Raw genomic sequence first — 16,000 nt, 5'->3', positions numbered from 1 at the left:
GAACGATTATACTGTTTTTTATAACGGCTGTACCAATTACACGTCTGTCAACAGCGTGTAACAGTGAGGTGATAGTTCATTGTGGTTTTCATTTGCATTCTCTGATTATTAATGATGTTGAGCACATTTTCATATACCTGTTGGCCAGTTGTGTGTTTTCTGTCTAGAAATGCCTATTCAAGTCCTTTGCCTATTTGTTAACCAGACTATTTATTGATTTGCTATTGAGCTGTGTGAGTTCTTTATATATTGTGGATATTAACTCATTATTAGATATACGGTTCGCAAATAGCTTCTCCCAAACCATAGCCTGCCTTTTCATTTTGTTGACTGTTGGCTGTGCAGAAGCTTTTAGTTTCCAGCCTGCTCACTTGCCCTATATATTTCAGCTTCCTAGACCCCCACATTGTGTGAATGTGTGAGCCAATTGCTTAGAATAAACTGTATCATATATATAACAAAATTCATAAATACTACATGATAGTAAATATATATTTACGATATACAATATTACACACACGCACACACACACGCACACACACACAATATCCTGTTGGTTTAGTTTCTCCTTCTCTGAGGAACCCAGCCTGATACAGATACCCAGCTGGAGCGAGTGTGTTTGCTGATCTTGACCTCTGGAAGCCAGTGCTTTAAACCATGAGAATGAAAAATTGTGAGGCACTATGTGGATGCTGGGAGAAGTATGTGAGATGGAAAAGTTGTTTCGTGGCATCCAAGAAGTGAATGATCCTCAACGTGTAGCAGAGGAATCTGTAGGAGAGAGGGATGATTGATGTCTTCATATAGCCCTCCATCCATTCTAGTTAGCATGGAGAGATTTTAGGTAGGTCATAGAGAAACTGGGTAATGATGGCAGGTGTGGAGGAACAGAATGTACCACTGAATGGGGGTTCCAGGGGAAACATGTGGCGGAAATATCCTCCCTTGCCACATGATCTGCCAAAATTGAACATGGGGAGTTTAGGAGGGGTGACATGTCAGTTTGGGAACTATCTTTAGGGGTGCTAACCCAAATCTCCCTTTCTCCAACCAGAGCACCTTGCATTCCTCATCAGATGTCACCCCCACCCCGACTTCCTCTGCCACGTCCCGATGGTGCTTTGTGACGTGTAAAGCCTTCCTTCCTGCCCAGGGCTACCATTGGCTGGGTAGTGGAGTGTTGACCAATCACAGCTCAGCGACGTGATCGCCTCATTGTCCTGGATCGCGGGAGGGGTATATATAGGGAGGCCAGGCAGCCTGGAGTTAGTCGACCGTTGGGAGACGTTGAGCGGCGGAAGATGAGTCCAAAGCCGAGAGCCTCCGGACCTCCGGCCACGGCCAAGGACTCACGAAAGAGCAAGTCCTCCCTCCAGCTGAGCCCCAGTAGCCCGAAGAAGAAGGTGAGTGACCCTCCCAAGCTCCTCCTCGTCTTCCCCTCGCCTCCTTCCTCACAAGAATCCTCTCTGGTCCTCACCTGGCACAACCCCCCAACCCGGCCCGCACCACTTCTGAGGACACGTCCCTGTTCCCAGCCTCCTCCACCCTCGTCCCTAAACCAGAGCCCTTCTGTGATCTCCCTGTTGTCCTTCCAGACTACCAAGGTGGCCACGAAGGGGAAAGCAGCCCGTGGAAGGAGAGGCGGGAAGAAAAGGGCCACAAAAAAGATGGCGGCTGTGACGGCACCTGAGGCGGGGAGCGGGCCAGTGACACCCGGCCCCAGTGACCAGCCCAGCCAGGAGTTCCTTCAGTACGAGCTGCCACTGGCAGAGCCAGTGAGCGAGGGGACCCAGCACGACCCACTGAGTCAGGAGACCAAGCTGGAGGAACCACTGAGTCAGGAGACCGAGCTGGAGGAACCACTGAGTGAGGGGTGGCCAACTACACCCCTAGCTCCCTGAGCAGCCACTAAGTTCAGGCCCAGCCGCCAGACCTCAGAAATCTCACCAGCAGGGTGCTTAGCTTGGTGAGAACAATAAAATGAATGTGTTGCAAACTGATCTGAGTGACTCCATGTTGTCTGGTGGTGGGGAGGGAGGGAGGGAGGAAGAGGTGGTGTGTGGGGAGGGAGGGAGGGAGGAAGAGGTGGTGTGTGGGGAGGGAGGGAGGAAGAGGTTGTGTGTGGGGAGGGAGGGAGGGAGGGAAGAAGAGGTGGTGTGTGGGGAGGGAGAAAGGAAAGAAGGAAGGAATAGGTGGTGTGTGGGGAGGGAGGGAAGTGGGGTCCAGCGGGCTTGAGGTCAGAGGCACAGGTCACAGCTAGACAGGAGGATAAGGATTGCGTCATGGCTGAGCATTGGAGACAAATTTCCCCTTCACAGGATGACTCCACTTTTTGTAAGGTTTGTTTCTTCATGCAATCTTGCTAGCACATACACCAAGTACCAAGAACTGGATTCTACCTACTTAGGTTTCATTGTTAAAATACCTTTTTGTTTATAGAAACTGATGGAAGAATCGTTTCCATCTCTTTCAGCGTTTCCTCCCTACAATCTAATATAATTAAGAATAAAAATTCAAAGTAGAGCAAAATCTTTCTACTTGAAAAAAGCCTTTTTTTTTATTTTTGCAACTGAGGAGACAAAAAGTACATTTCATATTTCCATGCATTAGAAATACACAGGTCCTTTCTATATATAGTAGAATTTACTGTATACAAAAATATAGGAACATATGTAAATAAAATGTAATATACAACTATATTTACTATATACAAACCTAGATTATATATATTTATATATAAAATATATAAATACAAATATAGAAATATGGATTATATATTTATATATAATATAAATATATAGATTATATATATATATATATACCTGTTAGAAATACACAGGTCTTTTCTATATATACTAGAACCTACTATATATGTATATATTAATATATGTATTTGTATATGATTTGTAGATTATATATAGAAATATTTACATATGTATAAATACATATATAAAACATTTATATATTATACATAATCATTTATTTTAGAGGGTAAGACGTTGATATTGTTCAAGCATGGTTCTCAGGCAAAAGGAGAGAGGAAATTATCATTTTAAGAAGAGTACAAAATTATCACGATTTAATTTTCAGTTGTTAATAATTACACAGGCAGAATAACTCATGCCCTTTAATCTTATAATGAATAGCACGTTAAACTTTTATGTGATGATGAAAATATGAATTTCCATATAATAAGGGTTTGAGATGTAAAGCACTAATTTTATAGGCAGTTTTCACTTGTTACATAGATTGTTCTTATAGCTTTAAAGATGTTAAAATTAATGGTGGCTTTGAAGAGATGGTAGCATCATTTGAGAAACAATAAATGAGTTCTGTTTCATCCTTTTCTTGGTTTAGTCATGGCTTCACTTCATTAGCTTAGGAAGAGATTTCAGAGCTTTGCAAGTTGAACTTGTAGCTGCCTCCTATGGAATCTGACGAAACCTAGGACGCTATACCACAGAAACGGGGTGTTGCTCATGTCCTGAACACCATCATTTTGTGGTATATTTCTTTTGTATTTCTTATATGGAAATACCACATAAGAATGAGCATGCTTGGTATAACTCAAAGCCTGTTTATTTGCAAGGCTGTATTGACCCTGAACAATAAATATTTGTATGTTATGGATGGGAAACAAGTCCCCATGAAAAGCTCTTGCTGTCTTTTAGGAAAGCCTATTGGCTGTGGTTGTAGGTCTCTTTCCAAAGGGAAATTGGTGAACTTTCTGCTATAGTTTTTTCCATAATGACAGCATAAAAACTGAAATAAACTCATCTTGTCAGTGGTCACTTTTGGGGTTGGTGTATATTAGGGAGCAATTTTGCAATGTGTTTCAAAATTACATTCAAGAATTAATTTTGTGCACCTTATTTTAATGCCATATTTTCATTCAAGCTCTGCATGTCACAACAGTCTGTGATGATTCTTTTGGCATTGAAAAAATTATCCATGGCACTTAAACCGTGTTTCTTTCATCATTTCATGGCAGTAGGAGCTTCAACTGCTGTTTGTTGGGAACCCATTCTGACTAGCTCTTTCACTAGGGCTTCATGTTTTATTGTGATGATTGGCAGTCTTGTGTTTCAGGCATTTTCAGATTTGGAAAGTTACTATGATTTTCAAATTATAAATGCAAAAATATCAATGAATTTACTTTCACAAACTTTTAATTCATTATAGACAATAAGTGGTTTAATTAGAAATCCATAATTTAAATAATCTTTAAATTTGTTGGAGCATTCACAAATACTACATCTTCCTTTAAGTCTTTCTTTATTCTACATGTTATATACACAGTTAAATTAGTTAATAAGAGTGTTACGTATTTTCCCTCTTTCTCCAACTACACACAAGCTCAGGCTTAAAATAAACAGTGGAATGAGTAAAGACCCAAAGTAATATAGCAGCAAAGCTGTAGCTGATTTTTATAATAAAATAATAGATATCAAAGCTTCCTGACGTTTTTAGGCAGATCTTCCTGTGTCCCTAAAGGGAGGATCCCCTTGACAGCAGTCATGAACAACAGGTGATCTTGAGATTCTCAGCTGTCAGAGACAGTTGGTGGGAGAATTTGAAAACACCTTGTACACATTAAAGAGCTAAGCATGAGCTGATGTATACATACATATGTCTCTGTCTCATTAGACTGCAGGAAATAGGACACATGGCAGGAAGGCTCATGTGGATTCCCCTTGACCATGCAGCTTCCTCTGCTCCTGACTCCTAAGAACTTTCTGACCTATTGGTCATTCCCAGTTTCAGATCCCCAAGCATACGGATTGTTTTTGGCCCAAGTCAGTGATACACAGGACACAGAATTGCTCTCAAAAAACACTCTGGAATTGAAAAATGACAGGAGAAGCTCAACGCCATGGCTGGGTACCAGAGGGAAGGCCTTCCGCTGTTTTGAACACTGATGCTAAGCTCTAGAATAACTGCAGCTGCAGCCTATTGGACCTGAGCATGTGTCAGGCAGGGTGTGAAATGCTCCCCATGCACGACCTCATTTCTCCCTCACATTATCCCTGTGGATTAATCGGGGCTCTGGAGAGACACCACCAACAGCCTATCAGCAAAGATGAGAGGGGATTATTAGGGAAATTAGAGGCTGAAAAGTCTCAGGGCAGACTGTTTGCAAGCTGGAGCCCCTGGGATGCCAGGAGTGTGACTCAGTCCACACCCAAAAACTTCAGAACCAGGTAAGTGGATAGTATAACTCTTAGTATAAAAAGAGCCTGAAGTTCTGATGTCCAAGGGCAGGAAAAGAAGAATCCCAGCTCCAGGAGAGAAAGGGACGAAAGTGCCTTTCCTCTGCCCTGTTTCTTCTATCTGGGCCCTCAGAGAATTGGATGGGGCCTGACTCTATTGAAGGCATCTTCCCCACTGTCCAGCACCCCACGCCAATCTTCATGGGAGTATCTGCACAGGCTCACCTAGAAACAATGCTTTACCAATTCCTGACGTATTCCTTAAGGCAGTCACATTGACACCTGAAATTAACCATTACACCCTATGAAATGAGTAGTGTCCCCACTGGACAAATGAAACAGTTTGGGTAACTTTATTATACTGCTTATAGGTTATAGAGCCAGGATTAAAACTCAGGTCTGCAAAGATCAAATTCTAAACTCCACCCTCTTAAGGACTGCTGCTCAACGCTGTGGAAGCAGCACTGTATTAGACACTGTACGAGGACTGAAGACGCATTCGAGACACATCCCCTGCTTTAGGGACCACATCCTAGCTTGCATTCATGACAGGAGTCATGTTTCTGTGACTGTTCTATAGACTCCGGAACCAAGTGTGAATTGGCACGCTTTAGGTGTGCATAAGCTCTGCAGAAATCCTAAGGAAGAGCAAGATAATTACAGGCTCAATTCATATAGGGAAGTTTTTATGAAACCAGCTTTTAGCCAATTCCTGAAAGAAAATATTTTTACTGGAGGAAAAATGTTCTGCTGGAGAATAACTAGTTGAAGGGCTTTTGGGGGCAAGGGGTCCTGGACACATGTTCACAGAAGTGGGAAAGAAGACACATAGAAAAGAAACAGAATTGAGGACCCTTCAGGGAAAGAAGTAAGGAAAAGTGCTAGCCCAGCAAGCTGATAAAAATATATCTGCCGTGTATTTAAATTCCATCTCTTGATGTTTCTTTCATATTATTCATTTTATTATATTTTTATTATATTTGTTAGTATAGTATTATCCATCTTATTGTCCCATATATTATGGCATTTCCCCCTATATGTGAATATATTACCACATAGAAGGAAATGACCTCATTTTCCTAATACATAATTAGACATGAGTTTATTCCTTTACAAGCAAAAATGTGTCTCCTCCATTAAGTATTAAAACGAAGAAAACCATAAAATATTCCAGAGTTGAATCCCGTAGCTCAATACTCAGAAATGTTGCTAATTTGCACATTTTATATGGTACTGAAGACTCCCACATTAAGGAGTGCTTTTGTGTCTGTTTGGTTGGAGACCTCGATGTTTTGATGAAAGTTCATTCTTAGGAGGCCACTGTCATCAAATCAACTTTGTCTAAGAAAATTTATGAAAACACAAACCATTCTGTCCTCACAACTTTAGTCCACAACACTGGCAAATGCAGTCAAAACTGCATGCTCATAGTTTATCACCAGAAACTATGAAACTACTAGAAGAAAGCTATGGGGAAATGCTTGAGGACACTGGTCTGGGCAAAGACTTTTTGAGTAAGATGTCCAAAGCACAGGCAGTAAAAGCAAAGCAGACAAATGGAATAACATGAAGCTCAAAAGCTTCTGCATGGTATAATAAACTTTCAATGAAGAGACAACCTAAAGAATGGAAGAAAATATTTGCAAACTATACATTTAATGAGAGATTAATAACCAGAATATATATATGTTTGTGTGTGTGTGTATATATATAGATAGAGAGAGAGAGAGAAAGAGAGAGAGCTCAAACAACTCAGAATAGTAGTAATAATAATAATAATAATAATAATAATAATAATTGTGTGTAAACAAATGAATCAGGCTCCGTGGCTCCTGGGAACTGGAAATCTTCACACAAAGGCAGAGAAAGCCCTTCCAGAATATTTCCTACACGAATCACTCAAGAACCATTTCCAAAAGCAATAAAGTATATCTGGCCAACCCATGATCAGCACCAAAACTTGCAGAATTTTGACTTTGCCTTTTTGGTACTGACCTTTCGTTTTTAAAAATAATTGTTTTGTCCTTTTGCTTCAGAAATGTATAAAGCAAACAAAACATTTAGGAATGACTGACTATATCACTGAATCAATTATTAAATTTTGCTGAATGATTGATCTTGGCAAATAGAGATGTAACTACTTCTTGATGTCAACTGTAATTCAAATCTCTTCTCAGTAAAGAATTAATGAAATGCTTAGCCAGGCATGGCCACTGGAATTAGAATTAGCCCAGTCTTGCCATAACTTTCTGCTTCCTTACTGTCCTGAGTTTTGGTGGGCAACAGATTCATTTTTGTAGATTTCTCCAGAAACATCTGCAACGCTGTCTTTTTGCATTCATGACTTAAGGCTTTCATAATTATTGCAGAAGTTTCTCAGTCTCTCCATGTGAAATTTATCTTAGCTATTGGATTTTAGATATTTCACAGTTCCTTTCGTGCTTTTAAACACAACAGGCCCAATTCCGCTACTTAAAGTGGTTTCATGTTCCAGTTGCCTGCTCAGAATATGTCTGTTTAATCCCCCTTCTATGGTGATGGATCTGTTTACACCATACTCTCCTAGACTGGGGAAATTTCAAAGTTGAATCTAGCTTTTTAGGATGTAGACAGCTGCCAAATTCATGGCAAAAATGAGATGCTACCTTAAAATATCTATCCAGGCTGGGCACGATGGCTCACGCCTGCAATCCCAGCACTTTGGGAGGCCAAGGCAGGTGGATCACCTGAGGTCAGGAGTTCAAGACCAGGCTGGCCAACATGGCAAAACCCCATCTCTACTAATACAAAAATTAGCTGGGCATGGTGGTGCGTGCCTGTAGTCCCAGCTACTCGGGAGGCTGAAGCAGGAGAACCGCTTGAACCCGGGAGGCAGAGGTTGTAGTGAGCCGAGATCACGCCACTGCACTCCAGCCTGGCGACAGAGCAAAACTCTGTCTCAAAATAAATAAATAAATAAAAAAGTCTATCCAAAGGTGCCAAAGGTACTTGCTGTATGAGGCATCATAACTTCCTGTGAAAATGAAAGCTATGCACTTTTTGAATTAAAAACAATGGTGCACATAGATACACATATACTCGTGAGCATGCATCAGGTGTGCACGTGCACTTTCACACACACGCCCCCTCCCTCCCACACACACATTATCTTAGAGTGTGCCTTGGCATCCTTCTTCACATAGACATACGTCATTGTTGAAGAGACCCAGCTCTGTGTGGTCAGTCTGTGTGCCACAGCATCACCTTTGTCCCTCCACAGCTACGTGCCCACTTTGTGTGGTCTTTATATTTTTCTGAAGAAGAGTCAGGTTACTCATTCACTTTATTTGTGTACACACTTCAAAAAATATATATTTTAACATTTCTATAATATCCAATAAAAGGATAAAATTAGAGGATGTAACTTCTGACCAAATAAAGGAGAAAATAAAATGGTAATAATCAAGCTAAAATAAAACAAACACAAACAAGATAGAATAAAAGTGATATGAACATCAAGTATACTAACAGAAAGTACAATATAAGATGATAGAAATGAATCCATAAACACAATCAATACAAACAGATTAAACTATAATGAAAAGATAAAGACACAAAAGGTTTGAAAAGAAAAAGATGGGAAACAAAAGACCAAATATATATTAACCCAAGAAAAAGAGGTTTAACTGTATCAATATCAGATAAATTAAATATTAATGCAAAAGTCATCCTTATGGATAAAACAGTCATCCATATGAGAAAATCTGTTAAGTTCTCAGAGAGCTATAACAATTTAAATCTACATGCATCTAATTAAATGGCATTAATATCTATGATATACATAAAAGAAAAATTAATCGAACAAAAATAGAAATGAATGAATCCACCATTATACTGGGATAATTCAGCATACTCTCACCAGCTGTAAGAATGGTCTATGACTGGCACAGAGACCAAACTAACATAAATATAAAAGATTTAATCATTTAATAAGCTCCTTGAAATAGATATTTATAGAAAACTGCACCAAATATTGGAAAACACACATTCTTTTCAAGCATTCCAGAAAATTTTCTAAAACTTGGTTACCCACTTGACATAACGTATGTCTTCTCAAATTTCAAAGAATCTGAAATTTTCTAACTATAATATAAAAATTTAAAATTTAATATCAAAAGAAAGCCTTCAATGGCCCTGTATATTTAAAAATGTAAAAAGACACATAAAGATCTCTGTGAGTTAAAAGAAAAGGCATAATAAAAATAAAACTGTGTCTAGGAGACTTTGATAATAATAACAAACTTAATTTACTCCATAACTTAAGGCTTTCATAATTATTGCAAAAGTTTGACAAAGTACATATTTAAAAGAAAACTTTTACCTTTAATTGTTATCCATGGATCATATTTGGGCCATAAGCCAAGCACATGAATATATATGTGTGTGTGTGTGTCTGTGTGCGCGTGCATGTGTGTGTCTGTGTGTATCTATATATATATACAAGATATTCTACTCTGGGGCAGGCAGAAATGTCTAGGAGTTGGGATGAAATAGAATTGGCCATGAGTTGATGACTGCGGAAGCTTGGAGAAGGTCTGTAGCTGTTTCTTGGACCATTCTCTCCCTCTCATCCTTCACCCCAACGAGTCCTGTATCTAGTCCCAGATAACACCACACACTAAGACAAATATTTTTGTCAGCTTCTTACATACACGTTGAGATGACTTTATACATTTACAAGAAACAAGTAAAGGCATATACGTATTTTCCCTTGTTCACATAATATATAGTATATCGTACACATCCATTTACAACCCACTTTTTTCAGCTAACATCACATCTCAGAAAGTCTTCCTTATCATTTACTTGTAGTGGCATTCCCATCATTTGGACACACAGTATTTTATTGAATCCTTCCTCTCCTGAGGAACATCTAGGGTGTTTGTAACTCTGTGCGAAGGCTAGGGCTGCCGTGAACAAAACTGTGCATATGCCACGTCATCCATGTGCAAGTGTCTCTGCAGGAAACATTCTCAAAAATGGAACAGCTGGGAGAGCTGGGTCCCGTATCTGATCATTAATACATTTTAATACTGGTAGATATTACCAAATATTTCTCCTCGGGGATCGTACCAATTTATACTTGTACCAAAAGTGTGCAGGAGTTATTTGCAGTACTTTAATAACTCAGTGCCTTTGCCTCCTTTACCTGGAATATGCGTCCTACTTCATCAGATGCCATCCTCTGGGAGATGATTTAAGAGGAATGCCTTCCATGACAATACCTCCTGGGCTGCACTAGGAGACAGACACGTGCCCCTAGGGGTCCCACAAATGCATGTCTCATAACACTTCTCACACTGCATTGTGATTGCCAGGGTTCTTCATTTTCTCAAGCTCCAGAATACCAGTTCTGTTTTATTTGTCTTCTTTCACCTGTACTTCCTACCATGCCGAACCCACAGGAAGCTATTGGAGTGTTTGCAACATGAATCTTTAAAAATGGGCTGAAGTCTCTATGGATTATATATACTTCCTAAATCAATTTCAAAATACAAAAAAATACAAGCAAGAAATAAAAAGCACATATTTTAAAAGAACATTACAGTGTGGAGATTCCCTGAAGAACTAAAAGTAGAACTACCATTTGATCGAGCAATCCCACTGTTGGGTATCTACCCAGAGTTAAAGAAATCATTGTACGAAAAAGATACTTACACACGCATGTTTATAGCAGCACAATTCGCAATTGCGAAAATGTGGAACCAACTCAAATGCCCATCAGTCAACTAGTGGATAAAGAAACTGCGGTATATATATAAGACAGAAAACTACTCAGCTATAAAAAGGAATGAATTAATGGCATTTGCAACAACCTGGCTGAGACTGCAGACTATTATTCTAAGTGAAGTAACTCAGGAATGGAAAACCAAACATCACATGTTCTCACTTGTAAGTAGGAGCTAAGCTATGAGGCTGCATAAGCATAAGAATGACAAAATGGACTTTGGGGACTCGGGGAAAGAGTGAAAAGGGGGTGAGAGATAAAAGACTACAAATTGGGTTCAGTGTATACTTCTTAGGTGATGAGTGCACCAAAATTTCACAAATCATCACTAAAGAACTTTCTTGTGTAACCAAATACCATGTGACTAAACGCCACCTGCTCCCTAATAACCTATAGAAATAAAAAAATTAAAATAAATTAAAATAAATTTAAAAAATAAGAAAGCATTACAAAGTCAAATTTAGAAAAAGAGATACAAACATGGTTAAAAATGACCCAAAAATAACAACTTTCAAATTGTGAACACAAATAGCAATGGGGCTATTTGTTTGTTTTAGTGCCTATAGAAATTGTATTATAACCAAACAGGCTTTTAAAGTTATTCATAGAAAAATATAAAAGTACAACTTAAGTGAATACACTAATCAAGAAAGTAATATGTATGTTATAATAAATATATGCATCAACATCACTAATGATCAGGAACATGCAAATCAAAACCACAATGCAATACCAACTTACTCCTGCAAGAATGGCCATAATCAAAAAAAATCAAACAGTAGATGTTGACATGGATGCTGTGATCAGGGAACACTTCTACCCTGCTGGTGGGAATGTAAGTAGTACAGCCACTATGGAAAACAGTGTGGAGATTCCTTAAATAATTAAAAGTATAACTACTATTTGATCCAGCAATCCCAACTACTGGACATCTACCCAGAGGAAAAGAAGTCATTATACAAAAAAGATACTTGCACAGGCATGTTTATAGCGGCACGATTTGCAATTTTAAGAATGTGGAACCAACCCAAATGCCCACCAATCAACGAGTGGATAAAGAAACTGTGGTATATATATATATATATATATATATATATATATATATATATATATATATATATATATATATGAGGAAATACTACTCAGCCATAAAAAGGAATGAATTAATGGCATTCGCAAGAACCTGGATGAGACTGGAGACTATTATTCTAAGTGAAGTAATTCAGGAATGGAAAACCAAACATCGTATTTTCTCACTCATAAGTGGGAGCTAAGCTACACGGATGCAAAGGCATAAGAATGATGCAATGAACTTAGGGGACTTGGGGAAAGGGTCAGAAGGCGGTGAGGGATAAAAGACTACAAGTTGAGTGCAGTAGATACTGCTTGGTGATGGATGCCCCAAAATCTCACAAATCACCACTAAAGAACTTACTCATGTAACCAAACACCACCTGTTCCCCAATAACCTATGGAAATAAAAAAAATTAAAAATAAATTAAAAAATAAAAAAGTATTACAAAGTCAAATTTGGAAAAAGAGATATGAACATGGTTAAAAATGACCCAAAAATAACACCTTTCAAATATTCAACACTAATAGGGATGGGACTATTAGTTTGTTTTAGTTTGTTTTAGTGCTTACAGAAATTGTATCATAACCAAACAGGCTTTTACAGTCATTTTTAGAAAAAAACATACAACATAAAGTGAATACACTAATCAAGGAAGCTATATATATATGCTGTAAATAAATATATACATTTTTCATGTATGTCCATAGGGCAATGTCCATCATTCTGGAGAAGTTGCATGGAACTGTTAAATACATTTAAATAATGTTCCTAAAAAAAAAAAAAAGAATTTCTCCTAAATTCAGAAATTCAGACACTGCTTCATTAGTTAATTCATTTGTTAATCCATCCATTCACTCAGTATCTCAGCAAATATTTATAGTGGCTTTTTTTTTTTTTTTTCAGTAAAGGACTATGCTAGGCCAGCACAGTGGCTCATTGCTTGTAATCCCAGCACTTTGGGAGGCCGAGGTGGGAGGTGGGAGAATCACTTCAGCCCAGGGAGTTGGAAACTAGCCTGGGCAACATAGTAAGACTCTGTCTCTACTGAAAATAAAAGCTAAATTTAAAAAATATATTAAAAAAAAAGTACTACGCGAGTGCTAGAAGGTATCCAAGATTTATTTGATAAAAATCTCAGGCTCTGTAAGTTTATAAAAGAGTGGGAAAAAATTTTCTTTGATGAGTAAATTATATGATTGTACTTAAAATGTTTTTCATTGGCTTTGATTTTAAGAAATGCAAGGAAATATAAAATGGTTTACATTTACTATATATTGTGCATATTCATATGCAAATATTTACAAAATGTATTACAATGTATATGTGTTATTAAATCTTGTTTGTAGATTTAGAAAAAAAAAGATTTACACATTTTAAGAAAACTTCCTTGTATGAAAAAAATTTCTGAAACCGTAAGTGTGAGCTATCTACATTAGTGTTTCTGTGTTTGGCAAAACAGTATTGCAGCCGAAAGGTTGAGAGCAGATAACTTGGCCAAATCGCCTTGGCTAGAAAAGTGAGGAGATTGCATCAAACTCACTCCAAAAGCCAATCAAAGAATAACTTGAAACGACTTTCAGTCACTTAGGTTTTGCTTCCTGGTCCTCAGTGTCAGGTGATGAGGTTTAGAAGTAAGCACATGTATCTGTCTATACTGAAGGGAAGAAAATAAATCTACTATGGCACCAGTTCAAAACACTGCATGAGCAGTCGAAAGAAACAATTTACCAGATCATGCTTAATGGTAAATCAGAAATGACATGTATGAAAACATGGGGCTGCAACTTGAAAATATTAGAAAATAAGTCATCTAAATTTGCAGAACCAATCAGATCTTGGGCTGATAACACTTTGTAAGTTGGAATTGCTGGATACCATGTATCTATGTGATCAGGATCATCTGTAATGATGAATGGTTCATGTTCACACAGCTTCAACTGCCCGATTTCTGAAATGAACTATTTATTAGCTGTAAGATAAGGGCAATGACATATATGATCTCCTGTGCTTAGAAGAGATGTTAAAATTTGTTTATTATACTACAAGGATTATGACATGCAATAAAAGTTCTAAACTATGTCATAAAATCCAAGGTAAGATTTTGTTGATTATGTGTTAGTAATGATATTTAAAGAGAATATTAACATTTTGTTATGTGAATATCTTAACATATTATGTGATAATTTTAATGATTAAATTAACTTTATCATAAGCATCTCCTTTTCTATTTACCCACGAAACTTACAAATTCAGATAATTAAAAATGATGTTTTTAATGTGTACTCAGGAATAGACAGACATACGTTTTATATAAAGAGAATCTATTTTAAAAAATAACATACATAGATGAATGCTTTCAATCAACTCATATAAAACAAGCCCCACTGGTCTAAAATTAGTAAGAAGTATTTTGGAGTAGGTGTCAGCAAATTATGTCTCATTGACCAAATCCAGCTGCTTTTTTCATAAAGTTTTGCCGGAACACAGCCAAACCCAATTAACTTACGTCCTGTCTATAGCTGTTTTCAGGCTAAAACAGCAGAGTTGAGTAGTTGAGGTGAAGAACATACTGCCTGCAAAGCTGACAGTATTTACCATCTAGCCTTTTACAGAAAAAGTTTGCTGACCTCTGGATTAGAGTCATGAATCTCAAACTTGACTATGCATCATCATTCTTGGAGGTTTGTCCATGCAGATAGCTGAACTCCACCAGTAGAGTTTCTGTTCAATAGGTCTTGGGTGGGGCCTAAGAATTTGCAGTTCTAGGCCAGACGTGGTGGCTCATGCCTGTAATCCCAGCATTTTGGGAGGCCAAGACGGGCGGATCACAAGGTCAGGAGATCCAGACCATCCTGGCTAACATGGTGAAACACTGTCTCTACTAAAAATACACAAAATTAGCTGGGCATGGTGGCGGGCGTCTAGTCCCAGCTACTCTGGAGGCTGAGGCAGGAGAATGGCATGAACCTGGGAGGCGGAGGTTGCAGTGAGCAGAGATCGCGCCACTGCACTCCAGCCTGGGCGACAGAGCAAGACGTGTCTCAAAAAAAAAAAAAAAAAAAAAAAGAATTTGCAGTTCTATCCAGTTTCTAAGAGATGCTGATGTTGCTGGTTCAAACACCACACTTTGAGAATCCCTAGTTTAGACTATCAGGGATGTGGTACAGGTAGAAACATTATTCACCTTAGGTATATCGATTTTCTCTGCCTAATGATACCATAAAACGGCTTATATGTTGCTGAATTAGCAATTTCCATTGCATCTTTACTAAGCATTATCTATCACAAATTCATCGTTTTTTTTTTTTTTTTTTGAGATGGAGTCTTGCTCTATCACCCAGGCTGGAGTGCAGTGGCGTCGTCTTGGCTCACAGCAACCTCCACCTCCTGTGTTCAAGCAATTCTCCTGCCTCAGCCTCCCAAATAGCTGGGATTACAGGTGTCCACCATCACAACCGGCTAATTTTCGTATTTTTAGTAGAGACAGGGTTTCACCATGTTGGCCAGGCTGGTCTAGAACTCCTGGCCAGAAGTGATCTGCCCGCCTCAGCCTCCCAAAGTGCTGGGATTACAGGTGTGAGCCACCACACCTGGCCACAAATTATGCTTATAGTTAGCTCTGAAGTTTAGGTAATCATTACCCACCTCCTTTTCTTTGCCAGTGAGGGAAGTATTCATAATAGAGGCTAAATGCCTAGTTCTGGAATAGACTGGAGTCAAAAGTAGGAGATGATTGAAAGCCCAGATTTCTTCAGTAACTACTGGGGTCTCCAGGTCAATTGTTTTCATAGAAATTCCAGAATCACTTGATGGAAAACGAATTGAGGTTAACTTGCTTCTAACCACTTGCCTGGGCACTAAGCACCTGGCACATGTAGAATAAGTATCTCCCAGACACTCCAGGGCTCTGTCTTCCATTCTTTGACTTAGGAAGAAACAGAGGCTTTT

General features: G+C 38.5%; 2 protein-coding genes across 7 annotated transcripts in view; one reads left to right on the top strand and one right to left on the bottom strand.

Annotated features, from left to right (window-relative positions):
• The window catches only part of LOC129475165 (variable charge X-linked protein 3-like), a 545,231-nt gene that overhangs the window by 307,801 nt on the left and 221,430 nt on the right, over window positions 1-16,000 (bottom strand). The window lies entirely within an intron of this gene.
• On the top strand, window positions 1,228-2,000 carry LOC129475166 (variable charge X-linked protein 3-like). The gene is made up of 2 exons (XM_055267204.2): window positions 1,228-1,403; window positions 1,596-2,000. Exons 1-2 carry the CDS (start codon window positions 1,302-1,304, stop codon window positions 1,899-1,901), a joined length of 408 nt encoding a protein of 135 aa, XP_055123179.1. The 5' UTR covers window positions 1,228-1,301; the 3' UTR covers window positions 1,902-2,000.

Source organism: Symphalangus syndactylus, chromosome X, assembly GCF_028878055.3.
Source record: "Symphalangus syndactylus isolate Jambi chromosome X, NHGRI_mSymSyn1-v2.1_pri, whole genome shotgun sequence".
Taxonomy (NCBI): Eukaryota; Metazoa; Chordata; class Mammalia; order Primates; family Hylobatidae; genus Symphalangus; species Symphalangus syndactylus.
Note: the sequence above shows the minus strand (reverse complement) of the source record. Positions and strands in the feature narration are given on the sequence as shown.